Source organism: Ammospiza caudacuta, chromosome 1 (assembly GCF_027887145.1).
Source record: "Ammospiza caudacuta isolate bAmmCau1 chromosome 1, bAmmCau1.pri, whole genome shotgun sequence".
Classification (NCBI taxonomy): Eukaryota; Metazoa; Chordata; class Aves; order Passeriformes; family Passerellidae; genus Ammospiza; species Ammospiza caudacuta.
In genome coordinates, this window is record NC_080593.1 from 83,365,217 (window position 1) to 83,380,880 (window position 15,664).

At 37.5% G+C, this 15,664-nt stretch overlaps 1 protein-coding gene across 5 annotated transcripts in view; it reads left to right on the top strand.

The window, feature by feature from the left end:
- SEMA5A (semaphorin 5A) overlaps positions 1-15,664 on the top strand; it is a 372,788-nt gene that overhangs the window by 344,488 nt on the left and 12,636 nt on the right. For all 5 annotated transcript variants that reach the window (XM_058824781.1, XM_058824771.1, XM_058824791.1 and 2 more), the window contains 2 exons: positions 3,038-3,256; positions 12,171-12,341. In XM_058824781.1, coding sequence (XP_058680764.1) covers positions 3,038-3,256; positions 12,171-12,341 — 390 coding nt within the window. The remainder of the gene's footprint in view (positions 1-3,037; positions 3,257-12,170; positions 12,342-15,664) is intronic.

Below are 15,664 nucleotides of genomic sequence, written 5' to 3' on the forward strand. Positions count from 1 at the left end.
CATGGGGTTGTTCCTGTGCAGATTCAAGACTTAGCATTTTCCCCGGTTGAACTCCATGAGGTTTCTTCCTGCCTTGTCAAAGTGTGACATGACCCTTTGGTGTATCAGCCAGTCTTCAAAGTCAAGGCAAAATTGTCCAGGTCATTAATGATGGTGTTAATCAGGTTTGAAATTCGTGACTTTTCTGGCCACTTAATGGCTGATCACTGTCCTATGGGCCTGGCTGCTCAGCCAGTTTTCAACACATTGCACTGTCCACTTATCTAGCTCATACTTTATTGACTTGTCTAGCAGGAAGTTATGTGAGTCAGTGTTAAAACCAATACTATAGTTGAGATAAGTAACATCCACTGTTCTTCCTTCATCTGTGCACCTTGTCCCCTCATTGTAAAAGGCTATAATGTTGTTTAAGGAATATATAGAACAGTATTCCCAGAATGCAAACTGATCTTGTCACTTTTCATGCTGTTAATGGTATAATGTTAATTTTTTATTGTGTAGTTTCTGTCTGAAGAGAAAATTCTAAAAGCCCCTTTATGAACACTTTATTAACTACTGTAAAATTGTAAAAAGACTGGTCCTTATAATAAATTTTTTAATGCTTTGAAAAGAAGAAAACTCAGGGGAACACTTGCTGCCGACAAAACTCCACATTGAAAAGATTCTTTTTGGAATATTTTTCTGTTTCAGTTCTAAGCTACCTTAGAGCTTTGCCTTAGAAGATTCCACTCCCCAGTCCCCAATTTAAATGACAAGACGTCTAATACCATAATGTCAGATAAGGTTGCACATTTTTCTTAGGACTTAAAAAGCCACACATATCCTGGAAAAATGTCTTCAAAATATCCTAGTATTCTTATGAAGTGTGTGATGGATTGACCAGCACAAAGTGATACACCCTGCAGTGAGTTGTGAATGGAATGACTGGCAGGCTGGTCTGATTATACTTTTTTCATTGTTTGCATTGCTCTTAATTTAATAACTTTAAAACCCCCTTGATTTAGAATTCTGGTATTAAATATATTATTATTTTGTTTTCAGACCTCACTGTGTACATAAGCTGAGAATTTCCATGACCAGAGTGATACAAAATTGCATAAAAAGGGTCTCACAGAGCAGGAAAGTGGACCTGTATTCATAATTCACGTTCTGTTTCTCTGTACTTGCTCCCCTTTTTGCATTTGAATGTATGTCTTGTTTTTTGAAATGCTGCTTTTAATATCTGTGTAATAGAATCTGGCTCAGCAGGAGAGAAATAGTTACCCTCTATAATTCCTGAAAGGTTTTATCCATTTTTAGTCATTTTTATACTGCAGTTCTGCTGTTTTCTTATTAATTTCAGCAGTTTCTTATTACCAGTATTTCTATGTCAATGTATCATCATTCCAATATTGCACTTTATCAAGCGTTGAATAAAAACATGCAAACCCTCATCTACTTTGGGATGATTGTGAACATATTTCTTAAAGAAGAAATTAAGCAGTGTTACTAATGCCATAAGCATGGATAGAAATAGGGTGGACACTGCAAATAAGAGGCTCCTCCATCATGGTTATGCAGAAGGCTGATCCTGTTCAGTGCAGGACTGCTGTTGGGCAGACTCCTCACGGTATTATTTCTGTCTGTTTTCATGGCATCGTTCAGTAAATCCTCTGATTCTTCATCTCCATTTCATATTTCCACAATACTTATGCCTGTGGGTAGGGCACAGAACAATTCCTTAAGAATAGATATCTGTGCTGCAATTAGAGCTGCCAACAATCCCCCTGCATTTCTCCACTGTTGATGTAATTTATCTGTACTTATGTTGTCAATACTGAAGCTCTAGCATAGAGAGCTGCCACATTCTCTGCTGGCTGAAGTACCATTCACAGGACCTTCTCTCATCAAAGCTACTTTAGTAAGTACTTGTAATAAAAGCTGCAGTTATTGGTCCATCAATCTTAGAGTTTCCACTGGGAAAGGTGAACTGCTTTGACAACAGTAGGAAGTCCCAGCAGTGTTGGTGGAGATGCTTAGTAATGATGCTTACAGGAAAAGCTACAACTCAAGAGTGATTTCTGTGTTGTGCTTAGTACAGTTGAGGGAGTCTTTTCACCTGCAGGATCAAGGCCCAAAGTGACAGAGATGCTCAAATGAACTGCAGATTATTAGAACTTCACCCAGGGATATATCCAGGTCTGTTGGTTGGATGCTGTGTATAAGATCTGTGTGTCCCTTCTCACTGATAAGTAGCAGACTTCATGCATTGCTGTTTAATCTAATGCCTTTTCTCTGTACTAAACTCACTTAGAAAATATGTTTTCCAATGATGAAAAATGATTGTTTTAAAAAGGAATTTTCATAGCTGATACCATAGCTGGTTTTCATAGCTGATATGTGGCTTAGAACACTTCAACTCAGTGGAAAATAAACTGATTTTTAAATTGGCAAAACATTGCTTTTCACAAAAGGGTAGTTTTGCTAGACTTTGTGGAATTATTAGTGGACACTATCTAAACTCTGAATATGCATGGGATACCCATGAGCCTCTGTGCACAGCCAGCAGCAGTGGAGGCTGGGTGGATTAAGTAAGCAGAGCCCTGCAGGAGGACCAGGGGAGCTGGCTCGATGAGTGATCACAGGAAGCTCAAGCCTGTCTCCTTTGTCACCTTCTTCCTGTGAAACAGAGGCAATTATATCTATGTAATATATTTGGAGATTTTCTGATGGTAATTCCTGTGCAAGAGAGAGATAATTTTTATCATTCTTTGGTGGAGTAAATTGTCTAGTTCAGTCATTGTGGCCATGAAGCTTTAACGGAAGTGTTGGATCCAACTCTTCACTTGAGTTCTGTGTAAGTGATTGTGAAATTTCTGTTGAAGAAAAGATTCTTAAGATGAAACTAGGGTTTGGATTGTGAGGCTAAAGGACAGGACCCTTCTCTTCATATTATTTACTATTAGAAGCCTAGGAGTACATTTGAAGAGGAAAAGGTTGTTTTGGGATGAGACACCATTTTAATTCAGTATTACTTTTTTGACCCTTTTCTTATTAGGATTGTCAGGGGACTTCCTGCGTTCTGGAAGATACTCTGCTCATACCATCAATGGTGCCTGGTCACCCTGGTCTCCGTGGTCTCAGTGCAGTCGTGACTGCAGTAGAGGTATCCGGAATCGCAAACGGGTCTGCAGCAATCCTGAGCCCAAGTATGGGGGACTTCCTTGCCTTGGCCCATCTCTGGAGTACCAGGAATGTAACATCTTGCCTTGCCCAGGTAAGTTTCAAATGAAATGGAAGGAGTTAAAACAAAATAGCTCATCCTCAAATTTATATCTTCTGTATTTGGTTTGGTTTTGTGTTTTTTTCCTATTTCAGTTGGTGAGTTTTGGGTTTGTTTTGGTTCTTGAATCAATTACAGCTCAAATTTACCTTTATAATGTGAGTGGATTTGGGTAATATTCCTATGTTATGTCAATAAATTTATCATCAAGAGTATTAATAGCTATATCTTTTTTCACTTGTGAGACTGACTCTAAATATATAATATGTAAACTTATAAGAAAATAAAAGACATAAGAATTCTGGCAAGACTTGAAATCTGGCCTAGTCTTTATTTAAACTAAAATACTATTTTCATCACAGTGGTTGCTGGCATTAAATCTGTGTTAGCTTTTAAGTGTAGAGTTGCCAGCAAATAAGGTTCACAACTGATCACCGAATTAGATGGTTATTCAAGCAGTCTATAAAGATTGTTCTTGGAATCTTGAGTTTCTCCTTAACTTAAAGCTGTTTTATTATTCTGTGAAAGGGATTACAAGTAGAATATATGTTTACAAGAAACTACTTTGGATTAAAAATCATTGTTCCATCTCCAACCTAAGGGGAAAAAAAAATCCTGGTTTCAGTCACATCTCACCCTTCATAAAACAAACATTCAAACTGAAAGGTTTTTGAGCTTTGCAGAGGCTTTGTGGGAAAAGAAAGGGGAAAGATATAGGAGAACACATGAAGAAAAGAAGGTGCTGTTGGTTTCGGAAGAGAGAGTACAAGGTAAGAAACAATAGAGAGGAAGAAAAAAAGACTGAATGACTCAGTTCTTTCCAGCAGCAACAAATAAATTTAGAAATAAGCTTTCATACATCTTTAATTGTATTAATTATGCATAGCAGTGCTTCATATTTTCTTATTGAAGACTTGAAGATTTTGTCATTTATTCAAGTGCAGACCTGAAGAAATTCTATGGCAATATACATACTATGTATGTGTACCTCTATTTTAAAGCATATATGAGTATTAGCATATACATATATGGTTTCAAATTAAAACTGTATTCCTGAGATAATGGATACATTAGATACATATTTTTTTAAATAATATTTTTTAATAATTTTTAAAATAATTTTTTCCAGTCTTTTTGCAGATTGGAAAAATCTTTCCCTAAGCTTTTAAAGCCCTCTAACAGTCACTGTCCATTCCTTGCATCAGAATTTAAGCCAAAGATCTGTGCAAAAAACACTTCCCTCTCGGGAAGACACAGTTCCTTGAAAAACAGGTTTCCATCTTGAATTGAACCTGAGCAATATGTTTTGGCACACAGCCTACAAACCCAGCAGCTCTGTGAATATTCTGGCTGTTCGCTGAAAGCAAATTTCTCTGCAGTTTTATTGCTAGCAGGAACGGTAGGATTGTTGGAAAACTTGAATGCCCTGAGGCACTCAAGCTCCCAGCTCTGCTTCTGCTGGGGCATATCCATGGGGAATTTCTATTGAGGATCCCTGTTTTGATCTGGGGAACCACCCATTGAGCCATTGAAGTTCTAGAAGAGGCACTTGGGCATAATCAGCCAGTGCTTTCTGCTGCAATTTTCTTGCTGTATCCAAGGAGAAATGTAGCTACAGTTGCTCATTTTCTAGTTTCTCTGGGTGTGAGTGTGAACATCTAAGGAGATCAAGGGAAGAGGTGAAGCTTCTTTCAGAGGCATGAGGCATGACCAGTGAAGGGTGTCCATGTTTTCTACACTAAGCTCTATTGGAGAGAAGTGGAAGGGAACCAACAGAGAGCCAAAATTTTTTCAGAGAATTAGGAAATTGTGGTCCAAGTCTTCTCCATGTGGGCATAGCCCTAGTGCATGATCTGATTCATTAGTGCCCAGACTGGAATCATAATGCCTTGCTTTTCTGGGATAATGACATGATAAATGATTCTGTTTCATGTAACTGCACTGTTCAAGTAGTTTGGCAGTAATTCATTAAATCAAAGATTTAGAAGACCATTGTACCAACGTGTGCAAACCTTCCCAGGGATGTATGCAGTAGGTGAAGCAACCTAAAACATAGCAACTCCTCACTGGCTCCTGCTTCCCTTGCGAAGGGAGTCTCCCCATGGGACACTGCCCTCAGCCTCCTCTGAAGCATGTGAGTGGTGTGGTGCAAGGTACCAGCTCTGCTCACAAGCTCTGAGATCCTGATTGTACCACCATACTGTAGTAACTGAAATGCATTCATTAAATGGACACAGATTGTCTATAATACTAGACGAGATTTATTATTCAGCCCTTGCTGTTGGTTTTCAAATTAAATGCTGTCTTGAATTTTTGGGGAGTTTTTTAAAGTTTAAATTAGTCAAAAGTTTTCAGAAGTGGCATTTTTATTAAGCTCTGCAGCTATTCACTGCTAGTTCATTTTCTGAAAGAATTTTTTTTAACCAGTAAAAAACACCTAATAACTTTGTTGTAGAGGCCCTAGTTGTTTATGAGATAGACAATATCCTGGAGTAAAAAACATAATTTTAAAGCAGAAGTTAAAACTGCGCTTTGAATTTGAAAATATTTTAAAAGATCAGTTGATGTAAAGTGTGGTGGGCCTTTCTAAAGAGAGAAGCAGTGCCCTAATCTATCTAATAATTTTATTTAGAGACAAGTTTTATTTTTCTTTTCAGTGCAAAGCAAATTTGAATAAAGATGTAGAGAATGAAGTATTAGATGTATCATAGCCTGTAAGAAGGAATCGCAAAGTTCCTCAGCCACAGAATTACTGTTTGCTAGTAATTAAGAAAAAACATAGGAGACTAGATCAGATCTCAGATAAATCTGAAAGGAAAATTTTGCAAGCACTAGATGTAATTGATTTTTTGAGACATGGCGGAGTAAAATATTATTGCAGAATAAGGCTTACCCATACATTAGACATTGTAGGAAGGAAATAAATTCTTACTGGAGAAGCCCACCAATAAATTTGAATTCTCTTAATTTTTAATTGAAGAGATAGAAAGGCTAAGGAATGTGAGTGCATTTTGTTCTGACCTTGACCTGAAAGTATTTTCCATAGTACTAGAATTAAAATTGCAATAAAGAATTTGATGCTAAGATTTTCCTGAGCTCTTCCAGGGTAAGGACAGCTTCATCTGCTCCCTTCTGGCACAGAACCCTTTAGAAACAATCCATCCCAGCCATTACCCTTCTAGAAATATTCTGGCTGAGGTGTGATGGAAGCCGTAGAGCACCCTTCCTGCCACTGCAAGCTCAATTCTGCTTTGCTTCCTCTTCTGCTTATTGCAGGCAGGATCAACCTCTCATGATGTAAAGTGCTGACAAAGGGGAGTGATAGGGAAATATCACTGAGCAGCGTTTTAAGTCATGCTGAAAGTCAGTAGGGCTTAATGCTTCTCAATGAATTAATCTGGGCTCAGTGTCATCCTGAGAGATACTAAGTGCTCTGAAGGACTAACACAGTGAAAAAGCCCATGAAGCAATCAAAATGTACAAGGCTGTCTTGTCTGGTAACTGTCTTGCAACCCTTGCATCATCTTAAATATACTTATTAATATATTAATAAACAGAAATTGATAGTTAAATGCAGGATCCCAGAACTTCAAAAAATTACTGAAGTGATCTAGACTCGGCCTTCAGCAAGTTCTATTAAACCTTTTTTAGGCCTGCAGGGGAGCAACTGAAATTGTTTCTGCAGTAGTAAATGGTCCACTGATGGGCAGATTGGTAGCAGTCACTGGGGCTTTTGCTCATAGTATTTGAAGGCTGAATATATAAATAGTAAATTGAACAGTGCCAGAAAATTGCCAGAAATTGTACCCCGGTCCTGGAAGATGTTTTTACTGTATTGTTCAAGTTTTAGAATGATCCCTCATATAATTTTGTCTTCAACTAACTATCACTCTCCCAAATCAGCTGCAGAAATAGTTTGTGAGCCAGAGTAGTGTAAAGGCATGTTCATAAAGTACTGTTTCCATCTGGGTAAGCTACTTTGAGGGGCAGGAGAATTTGAACAATTGTTTTGCACTAGCGAATTATGCTTTGAACCTGTGCCTCAGCTCTTTTTTTATGTCTCAGAGATGTGAATAGCATTAAGCTGGCAAGAACTGAACTGAACAGGCTCAATAACTGTGAATGCTCACTGACATTTCTGTTTTCTTAGAGTTACTAATCTGCAGTCAATAATGAATCTAAAATCAGTCATATCAAGATTTTGTTGTCCTTGGGGAATTTGCAAGATATTTACATTATGAAGAGAAATAGATGATGAAGAGAAGTGTTGTTTGAATGATAAATTCTGCAAATCTACAAAAATTACAGGAATTTGCTGACTATAAGATCTGTTTGCCTGGCAATGATACAACCTAAAGGACCTTAAGAACACTGTCCTAGTTCATAGTATTGCACATCTCTTCAGTTATCTCTGTAGAAAAAGACAACTTTTCTTCATTTTGGTTTTCTTTGTTTCTTACTGTCTTCTCTTATATTCCTTTGCATAGGGACATGGGGATGTGCCTTAATGGGACATTTAAAGCAGAGCTGTGTGAGCACCACTGAGTAGCATGAGCTACAGGAGTTCCTGTTCTCTCTTCTCCTCAGGGCATGGTGGAGGATCAGAGGGAAAGGACATTTCAAATCTAAGGAAATTTCTTAGATTTGAAATTCTGATACTTCATGAAAATATTTTGCGATTTTACTAATTTCAGATTTTTATTATAGCAGTTCTAGTTTAGTTCAGTTGTGACTTTTTAGCTGAGAAGATCTGAATAAATTCAAATGTCACTAAACTTGCTAATAACAATAATGAGTTTCAGATATACAAAAATCCGTGAAAGACTATTTAAGTTATTTATGCATCCCCTAAAGCCAGTTGCTTTTTGTTGGGTTTTTTTTTTCTTCTTCCTTATTGTTTTCATTTCCTCCGATTATTTTTTCTTTGAACTCACACTTGGCCACAAGAAAACAAGAATGTATTTAAAAGAATAGAATTTATCCTGCAGTAGCTTCATAAATCAGAAGGAAAAAAAATTACTCCAGTAAATGGAAGCTGAAGCCCCTCTCATAACGTGCATTGATCTGGGCTGCTTCTGTAGCCAGCAAGAAGAGGGATTAGCTGATCTTTGAAACAGCAGTTGGTTTTCTGATTTAAAAGTCTCAGTTACAGGTTTAAATCCAAGTAGACCCTTAGATTTTGTTATTGTTCTTTTCTTAGAACCATTTGTTTACCTTGTGTTTCTGCATTGAACTATTTTGACTGTTTCATCCAACATTGCTTTTATGACTAAAAGGTATTACAGAAATAAGACTTTGCCTTTGTAAACTATGATGTAAAAATTGCTCCTTTCCCATCCTGAATCATGCAGCAGTATCCCACAGGACTGGGAAAAAGCAGTAGACTAAGTGGTGTGGAATGGGATAGTCCCCAGGTGTCTGGAAGGGAGCAGTAGGCTGCCCAGCATGCAGACAGCTTATAAAGGAGCCTGCAATTCTGTCTGTGTTCTCACGAAAGCAGGTGAGGTCAGTGTGTCTGCCCAGACTTCCTTGTAAAACCCAAACTTTTACAAGTTTATCCAGTTTACTTTATTGTCCCTTGGAAATTATCCAGTTGTGTGGATGCTTTGTCGTGTCCTCAGGAGATCCCATTTCTGTACATGGTTTCTTCCTGGCACATCCTCTTCCCTATGGTGTGGGTTTTTTTTCATTGCAGTGAAGAAATACTTATTAATCTCAGCAACAACCAGCAGGCAAAAAGGAAAGTGCACTGTTTGATAGCGCACTCCTAGCTAAAAATTACCTTCTTCATAAAGGGACCAACCTCAGCAATTGTCAGAAAATGTAAAGACTCTAAATCTTTCATTGTGCAACTACTTTAATGACTTTCTTTTGTCCAACACCTCTACAAAATGGTTATGTAAAGAAACTGTAGTGACTGGAACTTTCCTTGCTGCTGTGTATTTTTCCTCCTATAAGAGGCAGAAATAACATTAAGGGCTCCATGACAAAAGGAAAAAAAAGGAAAAAAAATCCCAGATGGTGCTGTGTTGCTAAGCAACTTAAAGAAAGATGAAAGAAACCACAGAGCTCTATTTAGGTCTTGTAAAAACTCAAGCAGTAAATACCCACTCCTTTGATCTTATTTAACCATGATGATGCCTTATTATCCTCTATTGCTGAAAAGAAAAAGTTCTGGGGACAGATACAAGAGGTAGTTACAATAGTCCTTGAAAGCTTAGAGGCAGCCTGTCAGTAAATAGTTACTAACAAAAACCAAAACTAGATATAATTGCACTATCCAGCTCAACTAGGATCAAATCTAACATTGTCTGTTATATTTGTCCCATGCCACCTTCCCCAGACCCACTTCTCCCACTGCATCTGAAGCCCAATAGTACAGCCATGATCACTGCAGTTGTGGAACATGGTGACGTTCCTGGGTGTCACATCGGTCTCTGCCTTCTCGGCCACCTGTAGATCGATGGTAATTTCAAATGCAGGTGCATTTGGAATTCTCACTCTGGTCCATTGAAAAATAAGTAGGGAAGTGTTGGGGGTCACTGTCTCCATTAAAGCAAACAATGCACTGGCAATATTTGCAGACAATTTATGTTCTGTATAGTTAATCTCAGGCAGAATCAATTCTGTTTCATGAGGGTCTGTATGCTGCAGCAGACTTGCCTCTGATCATTCATTTGAGCTAGTCAAAGATCGCATTAAAAAAAAAAGAATAAAAAAGAGAGTATCTAGAAAGGTAAAACCTTTATGTCATATGAAATAAATAGCTTGAGTAACAGCTTCTGCTTTTATTTGGCGTAATTTACAAAAACAGAAAAACGAGGCAAGTTCTGAATAAAAGATGCTGTGTCTTGAAATTGTTATAAAATTGCACAGAATATTTCATCTGCATTGAAGACAAATAACCTATGGCTTTCTTTGATATGAGTTTGCAGATACTGCATTAATAGAGTTATCTCAGGCAAAAAGACATATTTGTTTTCCAGTGAAAAGTATGAATAAGAAAAATCTAAGTAAGAGAACAAGTCAGATACTCTACCAAGATACAGTATTTATTTATGATAGGTGGTATAAAACTCTCTCATGCATGATGATTTGTTGTATGATGTAGCAATCATTGAATTCCTTAATAATGGAAATAATTTATTTAAATTGCTTACTTAGAATATAGTACCAGATTATGGAAATCCTGTCTGTCAAATCAAACTTCAGAATCCAGATAAATTAGTTGCAAGAGTTTTCATGACTACAGTTCTTAGCAAGGAAGTTCCAAGTCCATGCTTTCTTGATGTTTAGGATGATGTTGCAAATAAACAATGCTGGGAATAAAATGCAGTATATTCAACAACTTCAGTTACAGGATTAGTAAGTAGTCTTTGGTATGCAATAAGGAATTATCTGTTTGATTATCAGTTGAGAACCTGAAGCTGTATTCTATCTGAAATTACATTTAAAATGCATATATAGCTTTTAATATCAAAATTCTCCTAGCTCATTTTCTCACTGTTGAAGACTTTACATAGAAGTCATTTTACTCAGCTCACCAAGTGCATTTGTGATGTGCAATCCTGCGAAGCCAAAAGGAGTATTTTTTTTAAATGTTCTATATCTCCATCTAAGAGAGAATTTAAATGCAAATACCAAATAGATATTTTCTCTGTAAGCTAATTTTTTAAAGATTTGTAACCTTTTTTTTATGGTAAGAGATAATAATGGAATAACATTTCAGTAAACCAGTAGAAACTATCCATTGAAATTGAAACTATCATTAATTGAACAGAGAAGATCAAAAAGACATGGTAAACAACTTACTTCTGTAAGAATTCAAATGGTAATGCTTTAAAAAACGGTTTGAAAAGAAATTAATCTTTTTTGTAGGATATGAAAATTTTGAAAGTTTAGGGTTTTGTAAGAAGATGAATGAAGAAAATACGACTTCCCTGGGAGAGGTACATCTGACTTTGTCACGTGGCTACACATATGAAGTCTTTGGCAGACGGGCTGCAATGTGGCTCTAAATACCTGAAACACATCCTGAAGCAGTAGCTGTAAGAAGAGGGGCTCAAAGGAGCCAGACTGGTGCAGGCAATGAAATGAACTTTCATTTAAATCTTGTCTAGTGGCCATGTGTCATAAACCATATGACAAATGAGTCTCCCATGAAATCCAGGCTACATTTCAGAAGAATGTTGTAAAATCTTGACTGGAGAATAGTTTGACATACTTGAATAAGTAAACGCAAAAGAAGGTGGGGAGGAGAAGGTAAATGATAATATTTATTCTTCAAAAACTCGTTTTGGAAACTTAAAATGGCAACTCCTTTTTGTCAATGTGTGTTGCTTTCTTAAGCTTCTGCCATTGTTCTACTTCTGACATCTGTGGTAGAGCTGTGTTAAGACTGTAAGATTATATTGGCCCATCAAATCCTACAAATGACCTGTGTTAGGTCATTTGAAATGGGTTGTAGGGTTAAGGCAATCCACCTGTGTTGAGAAACAAATTCTGAATTCCTCCATCCTTCTGTTGCTATTATTTCACTAGGTTTTATTCGTATCAACAAAAAACTATTCTGAGCTTACGATATTTCTGCTAAACAAGCTTTGGTATTTTGTTTCCTCAAAACCGAGAAAAGAAAAATCAAGATTTTTGCCCTTAAAGATATTATGATACCCCCTAAAAGTGTCTTTTATGTATGGGTAATTTTGTTAGACTTTTCCAGCATACCAGGGCCTTTTTAAATTAAATTGCATTGTGATTAAATTTGTGGGAACTATGTTCAGTGACAGCTAAAAATATCCAGTAAGTTCACTAGGCCATGAATTAGATCCACAGAATATGACAAAGATGAGCTGGATTATGTCATGTCTCGCATCAGCTTGGAAAAATACAGTATTCTTTGTCTTTTCAGTGGATGGAGGCTGGTCTTGCTGGTCGTCCTGGTCAAAGTGCTCAGCCACGTGTGGAGGAGGGCATTACATGAGAACCCGCTCGTGCACAAACCCAGCCCCAGCGTACGGAGGGGACATCTGCCTTGGCCTGCACACGGAGGAAGCACTCTGCAACACACAGCCATGTCCAGGTACCCATCCATCTTTGGTCTTTGTGTGCCACAGAATAAGGCATTCCCACTCAGGCAACATATTGCCCTTGATCTATTATTCAGGAGCAAATAATTTCTCTCCCTTATTAAGTGCACAATCAGCCCTTACATGCTACAATGCTACAATGCTACAGTAAATCAAGTACTAGCAGAATACGTTCTACAGGAGACTACCTCCTTCCTCCCTCTTTAAAAATTAAAATCTAAGTTGCTATATCTGAATCTGGATTAAGTAAAATTGTATAATATTTGAAATGGACCTCATCCCATTAAAATGAGACTTTTAGTAAAAATATCACAAAGAAGTGCTTTTGTTACAACACCAAACATTCACAGCAAGCAAATTCCTAAGGTTAATATTCAACATGTGTCATCGCATCAGGTGATATCAGGTCCTTTAAGTAGATAATATTTGCCCTGTTTTAATATAAAACACAAAGAAAACTTTCATGGTCTTTGTAAAACTCCTTCTTCAACTTTTAATGTTAAGGAACAAAGACCTGATCTTTTTAAATGACAATGGAGTGCTTAGTAGATGAAATGTCTCAGCACTCCTGCTAGTTGTATGATATTATGGACCATATCTATTTCTGTAACTTTGACTCTGCCTTTTGACTCATCTTAAAAGAAACTAATTTTTTAAATTTAAATTTAAGTGAGAAATTGAGATTAAAATCACTTTCATTTATTGTTATTGTTATTAAAATAACTTTCATTTATTGCTGATTAGAGGATTACAGGCAACAGCAAAAGAAAAGAAGGAGCTCTGATGCCACACTGTATTACTTGTTTCACTTAGAGCTCCTAGACTTTATAGCAAAAGTTTTCTGCTCATGTGATGAGGCTATGCAAGTGAAGGCAAAAGCCCTTGTATGGCAGACTTTGAATGCATCATATTACTTCTTACGATTCTTTCCTTCTCTAGGCACTACATATCTTCCAGCAGAATAAAAGTACCTACTTTGTCAAAATTAAAGCAGATGGTTTAAAAAAAACTCCAATTGGGTTTAAAAAAAAAGGCCAAGCATAGAAATCAGTTGATTATTTGATTTTTTGAGACAAATATTGTACATTTGTATGCAGAAGTCTCACAGCTGCCTTGAAATCCTTTAAGGCATCTTTGAAAGGTCAGAGCTGGAGTGCTCATTGTGCTAGTATTGCAGCTATTTCTCTTGTTGTGCATTTATTTTCTACCACCATTCTCCTATAAATGACAGTTTGCAAACATTCATAAATAATGCCTTCATCTCATCTTGACCTGCTTGTGACCCAAATTTTGGAGCAGATGCAGAATTCAGGAGGAGGTTGGTTTCATTCATCTTAGTTCAAGAAAGTGGAAACTCATATAAAACAATAACATTTCAGAAGCTTAAAATGTATTTTTCACATTCTGTAATGTTTTATTGATACTTCAATCTCACTGAAAATTTGCCGTAGGTTTTTGAAACAGCAGTCATCCGCTAGCTGTGAGCATGGCCCTTGCCTCATGTTTACAATATAGATTTCACAACTGCTTTTTACTGCTCTTATTTCACATGGGTATGGGTCAAAAATAACCACAGTGCTTCATAGATCAAGTTGGACAGATACTTGAACACCTGCAGAGCCATTTTCTTGGGGTAAGGACCCAGGAAAGAGTGGTTTGTCCTTATGCAGATCTGAAAACACCATTGCTGACATTCACTGCTTGAGTGACATGCTCAGTGTAAGAGAATAGTAATGACACTTGGAATCTAAGAACAACCATCCAGCACAGAAATGAATATGCAAAAAATGGAAATGATTTATAACATTTCTTAAGTTGTGAAAAGAGCGAAGATTTTTTGGCATTTGAAATACTCCTTTTCTTTTTCCAAACAAAACTAGCAGCAAATGAAACTTTCTGGAATCCTGATACTAAGGATTTGTTGAGGATGTAGAGATTTAATGGAAAATCCAACTGAAAGTATTCAAGTATGCACTTAAAAAAAAATAACAGGCTTGTGTCTGTAAAACACATCAGTTTTTCATCTTTCCTTTCAAAAGCTCTATCACTGAGTTTGTAGTTTTTATTTTAATTTACTCAAATGCAATCACAGCAATATGAAAGGAAGCACTGCAGTATTGATCAATAGTGGCTAATTATCAGTAAGTGTAACCCATTGCAATGTGTCTGCAATATGTTGCATAAAACAGTATTTTATGCCTTAAGTATTTACTGCTTTTCTAAGAGGTGAAAATACTTTCTGTCCTTGGATTGGTAACTTGCACATACAAACAATGGACAAAGCAGCTGAGCATTTAGAAATGGTGGTGTAATACTGCATGAAAGAGATTTAAATGTTACATTGATTAATCTGATCTTTGTGCAGTGCTGCCTTCACCAAGGGATCTCCTAGGAATTGCTTTATCTTAACGTGGCGTCAAAGGCCAGCCAAGAGTCTGTAGGAAGAAGATGTGACATGTCATGATTAAGCCTTGCCATGTTAGAGGTGAAAAGCAGTTCAGCAAGTTAAACACCTCTCCAGTTGACCTTCTCTTTTACATTCTCATGACTTGTGCACAGAACTGAGGAGCAAGTTCAGGAGCCTGACTGAGGGGCAAGAGAGCCTCAGATACTTTGAAGATATCAAAGGACTGAGGCAAGATAGCTGAGTCAGTACAAAATAATGCAAAAGCTGTGGGATCATCTTCCCAGGGATGGCACATCTGACAATTTGAAGTCATGCATCTGTTAGTCTCAGGTGTTTTACTCCTCTGCAGCTCTCTGAGCTCCCAACTACCTCTTCAAACCACAGGTTTGGTGTGAGGACCCACCATTGCAGGGGTGACCCTCTGTTTCATGCTTACACTGATGTCCTCCCTCTCTCTCCTCCTCTGATTCTGTGTGCCAGATGAAGCTGATCAGCTCAGCACCAGACCCAGACTACCTGTTCTGTAGTGTCTGATGCACTGCAGGACTCAGTTTCTTTATGGGTCTCCTAAGGAGCAGGACAGAACAGTAACCTTGCCCAATCACTCATTTATGACTTAGCATGATCCCTGTGTACTCTGATGTTCCTATTTCATCATGGGATGTAGCTCCTTCAGCAAAGGATCTGGCAAGCCAAAAGCACATTGGACAAGATGGGGCTGCAGAGTGCACCAGCCAACAAAATGCATTTAGGATTCCCACAACTATTTTGGCACCTGCTGCATATATCCCAATTATACCAGGACTGGACAAAAATCTTGGCTCTGGCTTAAGCATGCTCTCTAGCAACAGTGCGAACAGGGCTAAGATTTGTAATGGGCAACATTCCTTTGAGCTTGAATGAGCAGGG